Source organism: Pogonomyrmex barbatus, unplaced genomic scaffold, assembly GCF_055798465.1.
Source record: "Pogonomyrmex barbatus isolate J1 unplaced genomic scaffold, ASM5579846v1 scaffold5, whole genome shotgun sequence".
Lineage (NCBI taxonomy): Eukaryota > Metazoa > Arthropoda > Insecta > Hymenoptera > Formicidae > Pogonomyrmex > Pogonomyrmex barbatus.
Genome location: NW_028297149.1, coordinates 5154725 through 5169393, shown reverse-complemented (window position 1 = coordinate 5169393; position 14669 = coordinate 5154725). Strand labels below are relative to the sequence as shown.

The following is a 14669-nucleotide window of genomic DNA, read 5'->3' as shown; positions in this document are numbered from 1 at the left end:
AGCAACGGAAGAAAGGAAAAATTCAACACAAAATATATTAGAAACGAAAAATTATTATCGATCAGTGAAAAAACATCCTGACATTCCTTGATTAAGATATAATTTTTGTATATTAAAATGTAATTCGATTTTTCTTTATATTTAATTTCTGTTTTTCCATTAATTTAAGCCTTTACCTGTTCTAAAGTTTAATCTTCTATAATGTCATATAAATTTGAAGTCACGTATTCATATATTTATATTTTTAAGTTTTATATAATTTTTTTGATAAGCCTAAATTTTACAATAGAATTTTAATAAAAATTATAATATAAATATTTAAAAATCATCAATTTGTATTTCAAAATTTGTTAATTTTTTTAAGCATGAAAAAAATTTATATTATAGAAGATTAAAACCATTTTAAATCATAAATAATAATAATAATGCGATAATTTAAATCACTAAATACTAATTATCATTATTTTATATATATTATGTAAAATAAATCCTCATTCCGTAGAAATATTTAGTGAATAAACAGCGATAAACTATCTTATTTTCACTGATCCCTATTTATAGCTCACTTTTATCAATAAATGCGTTTATTTATTTCTGAGAATCTAGTAGTAAACTATATGTGCTAAATGCATATTTAAAGGCGCATTTTTTGATAAAAAATGGATAATACGGACCTTGTTTTCTAACAAATAGGCATATATTTCAATTAATCGTTACTAACAGAAAAATATAACATTAAGGTAGTTATACCTTAATGGTACCCTTCTTGAGCTACATGAGTGCTTTTTCGATGCGCAGATAATGGCCCCTGTCTCGGGTGGAGAGACGGGCCCAACAAACCCTACCAATGGCTTCATTACAACGAGACGCTGCTTAGGGCGAAGAATTTCGGTTCCGGCCTAGTGTCCCTGGGGCTGGCCCCTGGTCAACAAACCTTAGTAGGTCTGTACAGTCAGAATTGTCCCGAGTGGATTCTCACCGAGCAGGCATGTTACTCGTACTCGCTTGTGGTGGTGCCATTGTACGACACTTTGGGCCCGGACGCCTGCGCGTACATCATCAATCAGGCTGACATTAATCTGGTGGTATGCGAAGATGACCAAAAGTGCAATTTACTCCTCGACAAAGCGCCGAGGTACGTGGTGACGTTAATCTCTCTTGCGGAACTCCACGAAGAAATGATGAACCCTTACGACAAAGTTTCACCCACTTGCCTCCGTGTTAATTAATTTTGTAATTGTCGATCTGTCGATTCCGAGATATCCGATACGCTTACCTCTACTTACTTATATCCCCTCTGTATTTGCTTATTTTTAAATGAGCGATTTTTCACATGCCTTTGGCTGTTTGGTTTTTTTATGGTCGGTTGTTTGAAAATTCAAGCGGTGCGCAAGCATGCGACCGTAATTGGCTACTCCGCTACTACTCTGGAAAATTTATCTTGCGTGACTATACCACGCCGAAGAGTCCACCTACATTGGCGAAGGCTATCGATTATTGACGGAGTTGTTTAAGAATTAAACACCACTTAATTTAGCATGCCGACGGAAAGAACTCGTCATTTACTTAGCTCGTAATTTAATATGCTGAAATATCGATTGCCCAATGATGATGTCCAAATAATTAATGTACAGACGTATCTTTAAATTAGTTAAGTAAACTTTTCTCTAAATGATTAAAGAACATATTATCAATCTAATATGTTCATACGTGATACAATGCCCAAACAAAAATAAAAATAAAAATATAAAAAGAAAAACACGCTACAAAATCTATTTATCTTTAAAAAAAAATATATATATATATATATTTTTCGTTTATCGACAGTCGAAATTCGAAATTTATAATTATTTCTATCAGTTCCCATCCATGATGCAATACGCGAGTCGGAAGCCAGATGTGATCCACCGGTTTCTTCAAAAAGAAACGCTCCCAGGGCCACCCCCGAAAGCAGCTTTAAAGGCGCGCGATGTTGAATGTGTTAATCTGTAACGCTGCCAAGAGGCTTGGGACGCTTCGAAGCGAGGCGTCCCAAGCCCCCTGTCCGGAGGACATTCCGCTGCTCCCCGCTGCTCTCAACGGTTCTCAATTCTCGACAGGTGTCTACGAAAGCTGGTGGTGGTGAAGGAGACGCGGCCGGCGACGAATCAGCGGGCGAAGAACCGCGGCATCGAGCTGTACAAGTTCGACGACATCGAGCGGCTCGGCGCGCAGAAGAACCACCCGGAGCTGCCGCCGAAGCCGTCCGATCTCTGCACGATATGCTACACCTCCGGCACCACCGGCAACCCGAAGGGCGTCATGCTGACGCATCAGAACGTCATGGCGTCGAATTGCGCGGTGATGATGCAGCTGGGGGACCACGGGATCACGTCCAAGGACACGATGATCAGCTTCCTCCCGTTGGCGCACATGCTCGAGCGCTGCTGCGAGAACACCCTGTACATGATGGGCGGCTCCGTCGGCTTTTACAGCGGTGACATCAAGAAGTTGCCCGAGGACATGAAAGCCCTCCGGCCTACCGTCATGCCGGCTGTGCCTAGATTGCTGAATCGCATATACGACAAGGTGAGGTCATGGATCGAAGATCCTTCTTGGGGATCTATAGGTCCTCCACCTCCCAATGAACCGTAAATCAAATTAACTTTTTATTCATCTATAAATCCATAAAATTTATTTTTATTAAAAATTTATAAATTTTTTAATTATTTATTTTCAAGTTTTATTTTTATTTTATTTTATTTTATTTTATTTTTCTAAATTATTTTTAATACGTTATAATTTTTTTTTTTTTTTTTTTTTATGTGGACTGCGCCGAAATAAAACGTAAAGCAAAACGTTGGACGAAAGGATGAGCGAAAGATTTATCGCCGTAAAGAAATGGGATGAACGCTCTTTTGATGACTATGTCTTCAAATCGTCGCGAATCGTTTGGATAGGGTAATTGCGTTTCTGCGTTTATTACCGCGATTTATTTCGAGCGGTTTATTGCTGTTGTCCGCGTGCGCGCGGTTTCCGCCGGTTTGTAATATTTTATTTTTAGTTCGCCACTTGGTCGCTGGATCGCGTGATAGATGGTTACAGTCCGTCTTTCGGTACCACCTGAAGACAACGCGTTAATGATAAACATTATCGTCGTTGTTTTGATCGGTGGGGTGCGTCGGAGTGTTATTCGCATAATAATAATAACGCCACAAGTTAATCCCACGCAGGCCGATAAATGCCGCAAGTAACGCGATTTTAAATTCATTACGTCGATCTTCCCGATTAGATAATTCACGTTCGCGCTTTCGCGATCGATGACTGCGTGTTCCGCCTATTTTTAAAGCCTGGGAGTTGTCGGCTGCTACGTCAACCTATCTTTTTTTCCCCTCCCCGACCTAAAACCACTGTAAATAATCGCGTTATCTTACAGAGCGAAATGTCAATAACGTTATAAATTCCTACAGCAAACAGCAATGTTCTTCGTGCGCAGAGTTGCGGACGCTTTTCTCTTTTCTCCCTTTGGACATTAGGGTTAAATAAATTTAAACGATCGTACGCTTCCGTTTCGCGTAATCGGAATTACTTGCGTGTGATTCATTAAGCGGAAGTTGCACTTGGACGCCGTTCAAAATTTTTACGACGCGACGATAGCATTCCGACATCAAACCTAAGTGCTTCTTTTACAACATTCGCACGCGAAACGGTAATTCGGTTGTTTATAATCTTGCAATTTATAATTCATATATGACGCGAGTTTTCTCATATACATTGTCAGTTATAAATATTACTTATCTCTCATCGTATTTCTCATTGATAAGGGTCATGATCTTTCTGTGAACGATAATGAGAAAACATAATTGTGCTTACTCCTTTCTATAGTTCAGAACGTTTCTCTCTTTTCTAATTTATACAAAGAAAAATTTATAGATCTAAAAAAATAATTCTGTTGAGCGTCAAAATAATTATGTAGGATGTTTAAATCAATTGCTAGAATGTAAAAAAATTTTAATGGCAGTATTTTCATCATATTTTCATAATGTCCTATGTAGAGAAGAAGATGGTATTATAGACCATATAGATATTATAGTCATTCGTAATATCTTCCTAATTATGACGAATTTTATTAATTATTTATGGAATCATTCGTTTAGTAGTCTACAATGACGCTAATATGCTAGTTTAGAATAGCCGACATTTGTTATAAAATATTTTTACTTTCAATTTCCAAGATATATTTAACATGTCAATTACACATACTTCCTCATTCTTTTTAAACTTGAGTGTATTATCATATGAATGTATGTACACTTGAATATTTTTTTTTTTGTTATTTAATATTTCATTCGGCTATACACGTTTCGAGTTATGCAAACTTAAGTAATAGTATAGTATTTGACTAATAAGGTTTTCTAACCAGTAATGTGACTACTTTCGAGATTTTCATATTCTTCGATAATAATTTAAATTCAGTTAAAAAATTTAAAGGTTTGTTTTGTAAAAACTATCTTTTTCGTAGCTTATCTGTAATCTATCTTCTAATCGAAGTAAGTCAACATCTTCTATCTATTTTAAAATTTCGCGAAAACTTCGTAAATTATTATAGTTCTTTCTAATAGTTTATTTTACAAACAAATGTATAATTTTATATCAAAATATTGTGTTTTTTTAATTTATTTTTATTTTATGGTTCATCCTTGTTTTTTTTCGACCCATTATGCAATGTTATATTTTATAAATAATATTCAATGTAATAAATATTTCATAACTTTGAATCTATTGAACAACACTTTAATGAATATAATTGTTAAGTTTTCAATTTAAAATATTGATTATTAATAAAATTAATATACAAAATGTAAATGAATGACTACACCATCTTGCTTTCTAATAATTTTGATGACTCAACAAAATTATATTTCAAATCTGGCTAAATTTCTAGATTCTACAGCAAAATTACTATTCCATACAGCATTAACATTTTGTAAAAATGAAAAATTTGATTTTATATACTTCTCCTTCTCTTTCGGAATCTTACATACCCAAATCCTCACAAAATATTCAAATCACATCTAAATTCTCAATCCAAATCCTATCCAATATCCTCGCTTCGAATCATCGTGAAACAAAGAAAACAGACATGAAACTGAGACTCCACGAGGCGAGGTAAAGATCCGAAGAGAGTAGGAAGGGGACGGGGTGTGGGGAGGGGGGGAGTTCGAGAGCCCTAAATCTAGATGGATCACGCGCGAGAAGACGCGCAAGTCGGATAGATGTCGAATCACCTATCTTTCGCCTGTCTCTCGTCGCGTGACGCTGATCCCCGTCACCTCCCCTCCCCTTCTCCCCCCCCCGCCCCCCGGTCAAGTCCCGGCTTTAAAAAACACTCCCGAAATTCGGCGGAGCCAAACGGCGGGAGCGGTCACGCGTTCCCGGCGCGCACGTGCGCGATGACGCGCGTAACAGGTGCGGCGAAGGTGCCACCGTTCGCGTTGACTTGCTGAGCTTGCATAAAATTTAACGGACAAGTCACATAGCAGACCTCTCTTACGCGGTCGTTTCACCGCGAATAATACGGGAAGGCGGGACAATTTTCCTCCTGTTTCCGTTACCGCGAGATATCGAGAGATCGGGAATCCGTGAGGGGCGGAAATTTGTTTGTTATGTCTCGCCGGTCCGATTATCGATAGGATGTGACATTGATCTCGGCCTCGCATCTGTCTTTTCGAGGAAAAAAAAAAAAAAAAAAAAAAAAGAACTTTTCATCGTTTTATGACAACAGAAACGTTCTAATGACGCATGGCCAAATATGTTCGCGTCCAATAATGTCTCGACAGTGCGGAGAAGAGAGATTCGCTAAAGCAGGAGAGTTTATAGAAAATGTCAATATGACATTGACTGGTACGTTTTAAATAACAAATTTAGTATTTGGAAGCTAGTCGAATGCTGGCTATTAGGGGAGAAGCTGTAAAAATAGTTACCGACATAGCCAGCACAAAATGATTTTTTTTTATATAATCAGATCCGATTTTATAATATCTCTTTTATATTTATCACTATTATTTTTTTTCTTAAAGTGTTTGGACGTCGATTATTTCATATCTCTTATTGTTATCGTTATCGTAGGACATTTCTTGCAGTTGTTCTTGTGAAATTTGACGTATCCGTTTGGCATTCTCAGGTGCAGTCCGAACTTCAGAACTCATTTCTGAAGAAGCTAATCTTTAATATGGGAATGCGGGCGAAGGAGGCGGAAATCAAGAAGAGCATCGTGAGGATGAACAGCATATGGGACAAAATCGTGTTCAAGAAGATCCAGGAATCGATGGGCGGCAGGCTGAGGCTGATGCTCGTAGGTTCCGCGCCGTTGGCGGGAAATGTCCTCACGTTCACCAGGTGCGCCCTTGGCTGTGTCATCGTCGAGGGCTATGGCCAGACGGAATGCACCGCGCCAATAACGCTCACTATTCAGGTTTGTCCATCGATCGGAACAGCGTTCCTGATTTTACATGTGATTTTACATGTGTGTTTCTTTCTTCTTTATGTGATTTGGACCTTTACCCTGGGCTATCTTTATCCTACCTTTATCCTATCTTCTTTATGTGTTTTGGATTTTTACTATGTGTTTTGTTATCTCATCGAGTCTATCTCACTTCCTTTGTTTTTGTGTTTTCTACTTATGTACATATGTCATCTTAAGTCTGTCCTTTTTAATTTATTTTTATGTATTTCTCTCTCTTTCTCTCTCTCTCTTTTTTTTTTAAAGATTGAGTAAGTAAATTTCGATGTGCAGAATATAATTATTATTTCAAGAATTTTTTTTGATTATATGTCGTGCCAAGTTTATTATTTATTACAAAATTCATCCTCGATCTCAATTTAACGGATTAAAGTGTCAATTTTAATTGGCATTAAAATAAGTTTTATTTAAAAGATTCTGAACTTGTTTATGACTCATACATCTCGTATATCTTATTTGTTTTGTAAGATTAGAAAATTCTTTAACATATCGTTCATTTACTACAATGACAAAAGTTATCATTTTGAGTTTTTGTAAGAATAGAAAGAATCTTAGATTTTTTATAGAGTACATTACTTATCAAGTGATATACTTAGCTATATAAGCTATATTCGAAAACTCTTTGAGTTTATTTTTATAGTAGGCGAGAATTCAATATAAGAATACTAAGAACGAACGATACTTTTATTTCTGCATTAATGTTTACATCCAAATCACATTTAAAAATGATATGGAAGGTATGAAAAAAAAAATCTAAGGACTCATCGCTGATATTAAATGATATCAAAATACAATAATATTTAAATAATATCAAAAGTTATTAAAAATTATTCAAAATATTTAAACTCTGAAGTTTTATGAAGAATCTTGTTTGCGTTGCAAAGCAAACAAGCGATATAGCTATTATAGGCACGATTGTGGGCTGCACGCGTGTTCTCCTTTATATTCTCAAAAAGGAAAAGTAGGAAAAATAATCGTTTGGCGATTGACGTACGTCTATAAGACCGTTAACATCCTATCCGGCAATGTTTAAGGATGATACATAAATGTAGATGCAACGTGCATGTTGTAAAGGCCTTTCGATCGGGTACAGCTACCGATGGTTATACGAATAGATTGCCCGACGGATGCATTTTTTATGCAATCGTCGTAAGTTTAAGCGTTAACTGCATTTGCGTTATCGTGCACATTGATCCGGATAAACTTCGGGGTGACTCGAAGATTTCTACCTTACGTAATGCAGGCTGCTATATAGAGGCATTATATTTGCCTTTCTTATTTATATATCCGCGAATATACCGCCCATAAATACGTTGTCGGGTACAACAAGGCGGGTAATGCCACGTGGAAAAATGTTTAGCGTTTTTTAACGTTTTAACGTTTTTAGAGGATCCTATTGATTCGAAACTGAAATTTATCTCAAACCCGAGAACGTATCGCGGCTCTCGTGAGAGGCGAGAATATCGTTACTTTATCGAACGCCGTTTGGCACTGCGACAAAATCATCACTATGCAGACACATCGCGTAAACATAACGTACATAGATCTCTTCGTTAAAATTCCGCAAATTCCGCGATTCCCGAGCGATCTGCTAACCAATTTATATCCTGTTATCGGATTGTTCGTCAACAAACGATTCATAATTCTCGAATATCGCGAATTCTCTCGATTATCGCATCGATATCGAACGCGATATGGTAATTTGAAACGAAATAATTCCCGATTATCCAAATATTTTGCATGCGGAGCGCGCATTTCGCTTTTGCCAATCGACACTACCTGGAAAATCCGTCTTGATCCAAGAGATAAATTTATGATATGGTTTCTAAACTTAATGCAGACATGTGGAAGTTCAAAAGCGTCGCGCAGTTTGGGAAAATAGCTATAAGCCACAGCTATAGCCGCTTTATAGCCACCCTAAATCGTTCGAGCATTAAATCTCGGTTAATTAATATCCGCCCTTCATTGTTGTTTGTGGGAAATGGATACGACAAAATAATCACCCTCGCGAATAATCGATAATCGAAATTTTGTGGGAGCCGCGTTTTACGAAGGTGGCGGAGATGTTTACACGCTGACAGGGTGGCGGAATTAAAAAGATGTTTTTATTGAATGCTGACTAATAATCAAGTGATGCGCCGCGTGCTCTCCTCTATTCTTGGCGCGAGTATCGACACAAATATATAGATACGGCAAAAGCAACCGCAGAGTCGTAGATATTTCTGTCAGCTCATCGAATCAAAGCTTAAAAGCCATGTGCCAGGACACGTGGCGTGCCATCTCCATCATGGGACCATTAGCTTGTGTTATTAAATGCTCCATACATTTGGAAGATTCATCCATCTATCCATCGCTATATTCAATTACATCTGCATCATTCTTCATATATGTATATTCTTGTACGTTAGATTATATGTTAAGGGAGTACATACCCCAATCCTATTAAAAAATAGATAAAGCTTGAGAATTTTTTTTATAAAGAGATAAATTAAAATTTTATATTTTTTTCCGGGTTATTAATGTAACTTTTAATTTTATTTCGTTTTTTTTTTTATTTTTATTTTTATTGGAAAATGGTAGAGTAATTGAATATTCCTGAAATTTCTTCCATCAAAATATTGATGGTTGGCCGCCCACTCTGGGAAGGATTGAAGCATCAGAAATTAAAATTTCTTTTTTATTCGTAAACTAAAATTTGTTATCTGAATTATAAGCGTGCGATTTTTCGAAAATTGTAATATTTTTTTAGACATGGTCACATTTTTAAAATAAGTGTTGCGTTTTTATAAAGAGAAAAATCAACTTTAAGCGTTTATAAAAAATTAAATAGATATCAAAACAATCGTACCCTATAATTTAAATAATTTAATTTGTTTAATATTTACATCAAAAGTAAAAATAAAAATTGAATGAGTAGTTCTGGAGATTTTATAATGGCCATGTCAAAAAACATTGTTTCAAGAAAAATACGAAAGAAATTTCGAGATAACTATTTTCTTTGATAAAACAAGATTTTTCATTTCTAAAATATAACATGAATCTTTAATAAAACTACCTTTTCTTGTGACCAACAAATGAATTGAAAAATTTTTTCCCATTCCGATTCGATCGCCTGTCGCTGTCCCATTTATCTGATCGGACACGACTCTCTATTGATCACTATAACTCCACTAGATGTTCGATATTAACGTAATATTCTACACATTTGAAATTCTAAAGAAATGCTAAAAAAATATATATTTTTTGAAACTATCAGGATGATGTAATCCCTTAATAGAGAGAATAGTTTTGCTGAAGAAATTTGACCAGATACAAATTTGAGAATAATTTTGTTGGGCCATCAAAATAATCGCAAGATGTTTAAACAAGACTATTATACAGACAATTGTTAATTGCAAAAATTTTTAATATTCTCTAAATCCAAATGCCCTATGTAGATATTTCTAACAAAATTATTTTCAGATCTGTATATATCTAATAAAATTTTTATATACTTTTTCAAAACTGTTCTTTCCACGTATATTTCCGTTTTAACAAGTAGATATGTTTGCTGTTGGAAAGATCTCTCTTGTCAATTCGTTTCTTCTAATTTTGTGATTTTCATTTAAATTTTGCAGGGCGATCATGTGCCGGAACATGTGGGACCACCCGTAGCTTGCTGTTGCGTCAAGCTCGTCGATGTTCCGGAGATGGAATATTATGCGGCGAATAACCAAGGCGAAGTGTGCGTCAAGGGTACTAATGTCTTCATGGGATACTACAAAGATCCGGAGAAAACTGTCGAGGTCATCGACGAACAGGGGTGGCATCATACAGGAGACATCGGCATGTGGCAGACTGTAAGTAATCACGTTTCTTTCATTATAATTTATTACGGTGATCATGTATTATTAGCAATTTTTATTCTTATAATAATATAATTGTAATTATAGCGATCATGTATTATTAGTAATGTTTATACTTATAATGAAAATTCTCAACTGAGTCAGTTTTACAAACAAATATATTTTGTATTTATAATAAACATGAGAAATTAGAATTTTCTCTTTAAAAAATAATTAAATTTAATGTTACATATAAATAATAATTTTTTTTCTTTAAGTTTAATTTACATTGATCTATTAAATTTATCTATTAAAAACTTTCAGAATGGAACGTTAAAAATAATCGATCGAAAGAAGCATATCTTCAAGTTGTCGCAAGGAGAATACATCGTGCCGGAAAAGATCGAAAATATTTATTTACGCAGCCAATATATACAACAAGTATTCGTCCATGGAGAATCCTTGAAATCTTGTATCATAGCAATAGTAGTACCAGACGTAGACGTAATCAAATGCTGGGCGGTGGAGAATGGTATACCCGGTACATTTAGCGTCCTATGCGCCAATCCAGAAGTCAAAAAGTTAATCTTGGACGATATGTTAGCGTGGGGAAAAGAAGCTGGTCTGAAATCCTTTGAACAGGTATATTATCGATCTTATTCTCTATCCTTTTTTTCATTGCTTGCAAAATTCAAACGTCGATTTGCTTAAATTTTAAAAGATAAAAATATATTAAAGTGCAAGAGAAGAGTAAATGTGAAACTAAGTAACAAATCCATTTAGAGAATTTAATGAAAACATAATCATTTATCTCGCAGGTTAAAGATATTTATCTCCATCCAGACCCGTTCTCCGTACAAAATGGACTTTTAACACCAACGCTAAAATCGAAACGGCCTCAATTGAAAGCGTATTTCAAGCCACAGATAGAAGATCTCTATCAACACTTGGACTGACCAGACTGAGCGACCGTGCTATCGTTCATCCGCACCAGCACTGAACGCAAGGAAATACGTTCGATGGTACGAGATGGAAGCAAAGCGCCTTTCTTCGTCGCCGTTCTTTCACCGAAGTCACTACTTTCATCAAATATTCGTTAACCCTCGATACTTTTATTATATTATCATTTTCACAGGTACATATTAGGGACGCAGAGACAAAAGAAAAAGCACCGTTTAGGCTAATTAAATGATAATATAACATGTAATAAAAGAAATTATTATTAGGCGCGTCTAATTTCTCTCTTTTTCTCAATTACAAGCATCCTTTGATACTTTCGGTGATGGATTGTATTTACAATTCGATCCTTAAACCCACGCATACCTCAGTAATGTACACAGTGACTGTTGTTATTCTCATGTAAGAGACAAAGTTATAGAATGCATTTTTAACTGATAGAGTCCATCGCAGTGAACTTACCCGATTACGATTCAGGTCAAAATCACAACAATTACATAGTTAACTCGAACATGAAGAGGTAATATTTCAACGTGCCCGATAATTTGGCGCGTACAACAACGTTGAATACCTTGAATATTAATAAATACATTTCTTGTTGAATATATTTTGTGGTTCGGAAACTTATCTTTAGAAACTCGAACGCAGGGCAATGTTAACTATTTATTACGATTCCGGATTTTGCTCGGATAACAATATTCAAGCGGTTTTACGATTCTTTCCATCGTGCATGAAAATAATCGCATTTGATAATCGCGTTCACTAGTTCAGTTAATACTAATTAAATTCGCGGAAATGGAAAAGAATCGTGAAACCGTCTTAAAATTTACCTTTACGAGAATGGGTCAATATTTTTTTATACAAGACTTTTTATATAACACTGCACGGAATCTTTTGTTCTTGTTTAGTAACATTCTGCCGGTTTTGCTTGCTCGCTTGAGTCTTGTTGGCATATTGGCTTTAAATAAGAGATCATAGTTCAATCATTGAACTGATCAATTTGATGAGAAAATAGACATACAGCGAAGACTGTGTCTCGAGGCAAAATGTGACAAACAAGTTCGAAGATTGGATAAACGATACAATACAGAATTACTTCGCAATTTGATAGAAATAACATTTTAAAGTCTGATAATAAATACGACTTCCAAACCACATTTGGTGGCTCTGGCCGAAGATAATGTCTATTCTTTAACTCTTAAAACTATAGTATATCACAATGCACGCGACAATTATAAGTACTAACGCTACTCCTGCCAAGATAACTCTCTGCTGAAGGCTCCGAAAGATCATTCCTGATAACAACCGAGACCCTCGTCCCAATTCCGCATCCGTTTCACGTAACTGAAACAGAGGGCATCGTTATCGCGACTCGCTCTTTCTTATTAAATATAAATTTGTGAATCTTCGTACAACGTTACCTACCCTCCCTCTGCTTCGTTGTATCGTTTCTCGCTGTTCGTGAAGCTCCTTCAGCACCTGAGAGCCAATCTCCTCTGTTTCTAGCGCCATACGATAACCATTTTGTAACGTTCGTCCCGATCGTTCTATTCTTTCGGATGCATCTAATAGTCTTTTCCTTTGGTCTTCCGTTACATTATTGTCCCAAGGCTCCTCTACTGTGATCTCTGTGACATCCTCCTTTGGTTTCTTCGCTACTTGGAATTCTTGCGTTAAGCGTTTCAACTCTGCCCTGTGACTCTCCACGCGACCGCGTAAACGATCGCGAGCTGTTCCACTCATCCCACGAACCTCCAACTCCATTTGCTCCAGCTGTAAATTACAAATAACTTTCTGGTTAGATAAATATTTACATAACAGAGCGTAGACAAAATTAAACAAAGAAAATAATCTTGATTTTATCAATCTTTACTTACTAAATTCTCTATATAAGTACTATCTTAATTTTATCACTTCAGTTGAAATCAACTTTTCCTTAAAATCTCTTATCTTTTTTCATAACTTGATATTTAAAATTTTGTAAATAATCCATAAATTTAAATCTTCCAAAAATCTATTAAATTAAATAAAAAAATTAAATATTTCTATCTTTGAATTTTTGGGTATCTTTGAATCTGGAAAGCTCAAAATTTTCATAACGTACTAAAAAACAAGCAAAAACATTAGCTCAATACTTTGTCTCAACACTTTGATGAAATTAAATTATAAATTAGATTCACATACAAAAACAAAAGAGCTTTAAGAGATTAAAGCAATAAGATCTTCACTTATTGACATTAAAAGAGACACAGTGTATATATCATAATGTATCTTGTCTCAATTTTTAACAAGGAGAATCATACAAATTGTAAGTATAGTTCCACCTTCAGATTAGCGTTCTCTCAGAGATTGTTTTTCAAATAAGAAAGAAAAAAATGAAAATACTGGGCACAAAAAATTTGCTTCATTTATTTGCATATTAAATATCTTGTTATTTTACTCTATCAAGAAAATAAAATCTCTTGTCAAAAATTCTTTTTCCAAATCACATAAAAAAATACTAGAATTTTCATCTGTTTTACTCTTGAGTTCAAAAAAATATTAAAATTCAGAGTAATCAATGCAATTAATTTATTGTTCACAACTCGCCAAAAGAAATAAAATATAAAATAGCTGTATCTAAATTCGAGCGTTAAATTGTAACATATTTCGGAATAATATTGAATGCTATAACAATAATATTAGTTTAAGGGATTTTTCTATTAACTTCTAATCAACGATTAAGCTACTAATAATACGCAAAAAAAAACACAATCAGCAATACTTCGACAGTAAGCAAATCGTCTAATCAAGAATTAGAGAATCATCAAAAATATAAGATCATTAAAAAAAAAAAAATATTTAACATACTCGGACATTCGTCAAAATATCAAGCAGTCTCCAGTTAAAAATAGAAGTGTGACAGATGTGTGACTGCAAGACACAAATTAATTGTTTTCTAACCCCCCACGTTACGTCAGATTATTTGACAGTCGGCGGATTGTGACGTAGCGACTCTTCACTCGTCGCTTTAATTAAGATGAACGTAAATTCAATTACCAGCTCTTGCGCCTCTTCAATCTGCCGGTCCACATCCTGGATGAAGGCCCTTTTCTCACCTGCAAATTACGTCACGTATATCGATTATTGCTCTTTAACATCGACTCCGAACAACGGTAGCGTCGGACGTCGCGCGAGACGCACCCCGCGACGTCCCACAATCGGTGGGCCCCGAGGGTGTTCCTTACCGCCGCTCTGAACCCTTATCCGGCCGATTTTCGCGGTGATGTCAGCTGTCAGAACGGCGTACTGCTGCTCGTAATTGTCAACGAGCGACGCCATCTTGGACATGGGTGTGCCATTGATCATCGACGCGAATCAGATGGCGATCGGATCCGACTGAAATC

At 35.7% G+C, this 14669-nt stretch overlaps 2 protein-coding genes across 4 annotated transcripts in view; one reads left to right on the top strand and one right to left on the bottom strand.

Annotated features, from left to right (window-relative positions):
- Positions 1-11562, top strand: part of LOC105423528 (long-chain-fatty-acid--CoA ligase 5) — a 26574-nt gene extending 15012 nt beyond the window's left edge. For all 3 annotated transcript variants that reach the window (XM_011633296.2, XM_089082128.1, XM_011633298.2), the window contains 6 exons: positions 799-1135; positions 2100-2568; positions 6164-6454; positions 10120-10341; positions 10651-10968; positions 11145-11562. In XM_011633296.2, coding sequence (XP_011631598.2) covers positions 799-1135; positions 2100-2568; positions 6164-6454; positions 10120-10341; positions 10651-10968; positions 11145-11282 — 1775 coding nt within the window. In that variant the 3' untranslated portion in view covers positions 11283-11562. The remainder of the gene's footprint in view (positions 1-798; positions 1136-2099; positions 2569-6163; positions 6455-10119; positions 10342-10650; positions 10969-11144) is intronic.
- On the bottom strand, positions 11101-14669 carry Vti1a (Vesicle transport through interaction with t-SNAREs 1a). The gene is made up of 4 exons (XM_011633299.2): positions 14511-14669; positions 14323-14381; positions 12709-13056; positions 11101-12627 (listed from the first exon to the last, which is right to left on the bottom strand). The coding sequence occupies exons 1-4, from the start codon at positions 14629-14631 to the stop codon at positions 12475-12477; spliced, it is 681 nt and encodes a 226-aa protein (XP_011631601.1). The 5' UTR covers positions 14632-14669; the 3' UTR covers positions 11101-12474.

Coding starts and splice junctions, on each gene's coding strand:
- Vti1a (XM_011633299.2), bottom strand. CDS start 14,631: ATGATCAATGGCACACCCATGTCCAAGATGGCGTCGCTCGTTGACAAT. Junction 14,382..14,510: donor GATAAGGGTTCAGAGCGGCG/GTAAGGAACACC, acceptor CGTAATTTGCAG/GTGAGAAAAGGGCCTTCATC. Junction 13,057..14,322: donor TTGAAGAGGCGCAAGAGCTG/GTAATTGAATTT, acceptor TGTAATTTACAG/CTGGAGCAAATGGAGTTGGA.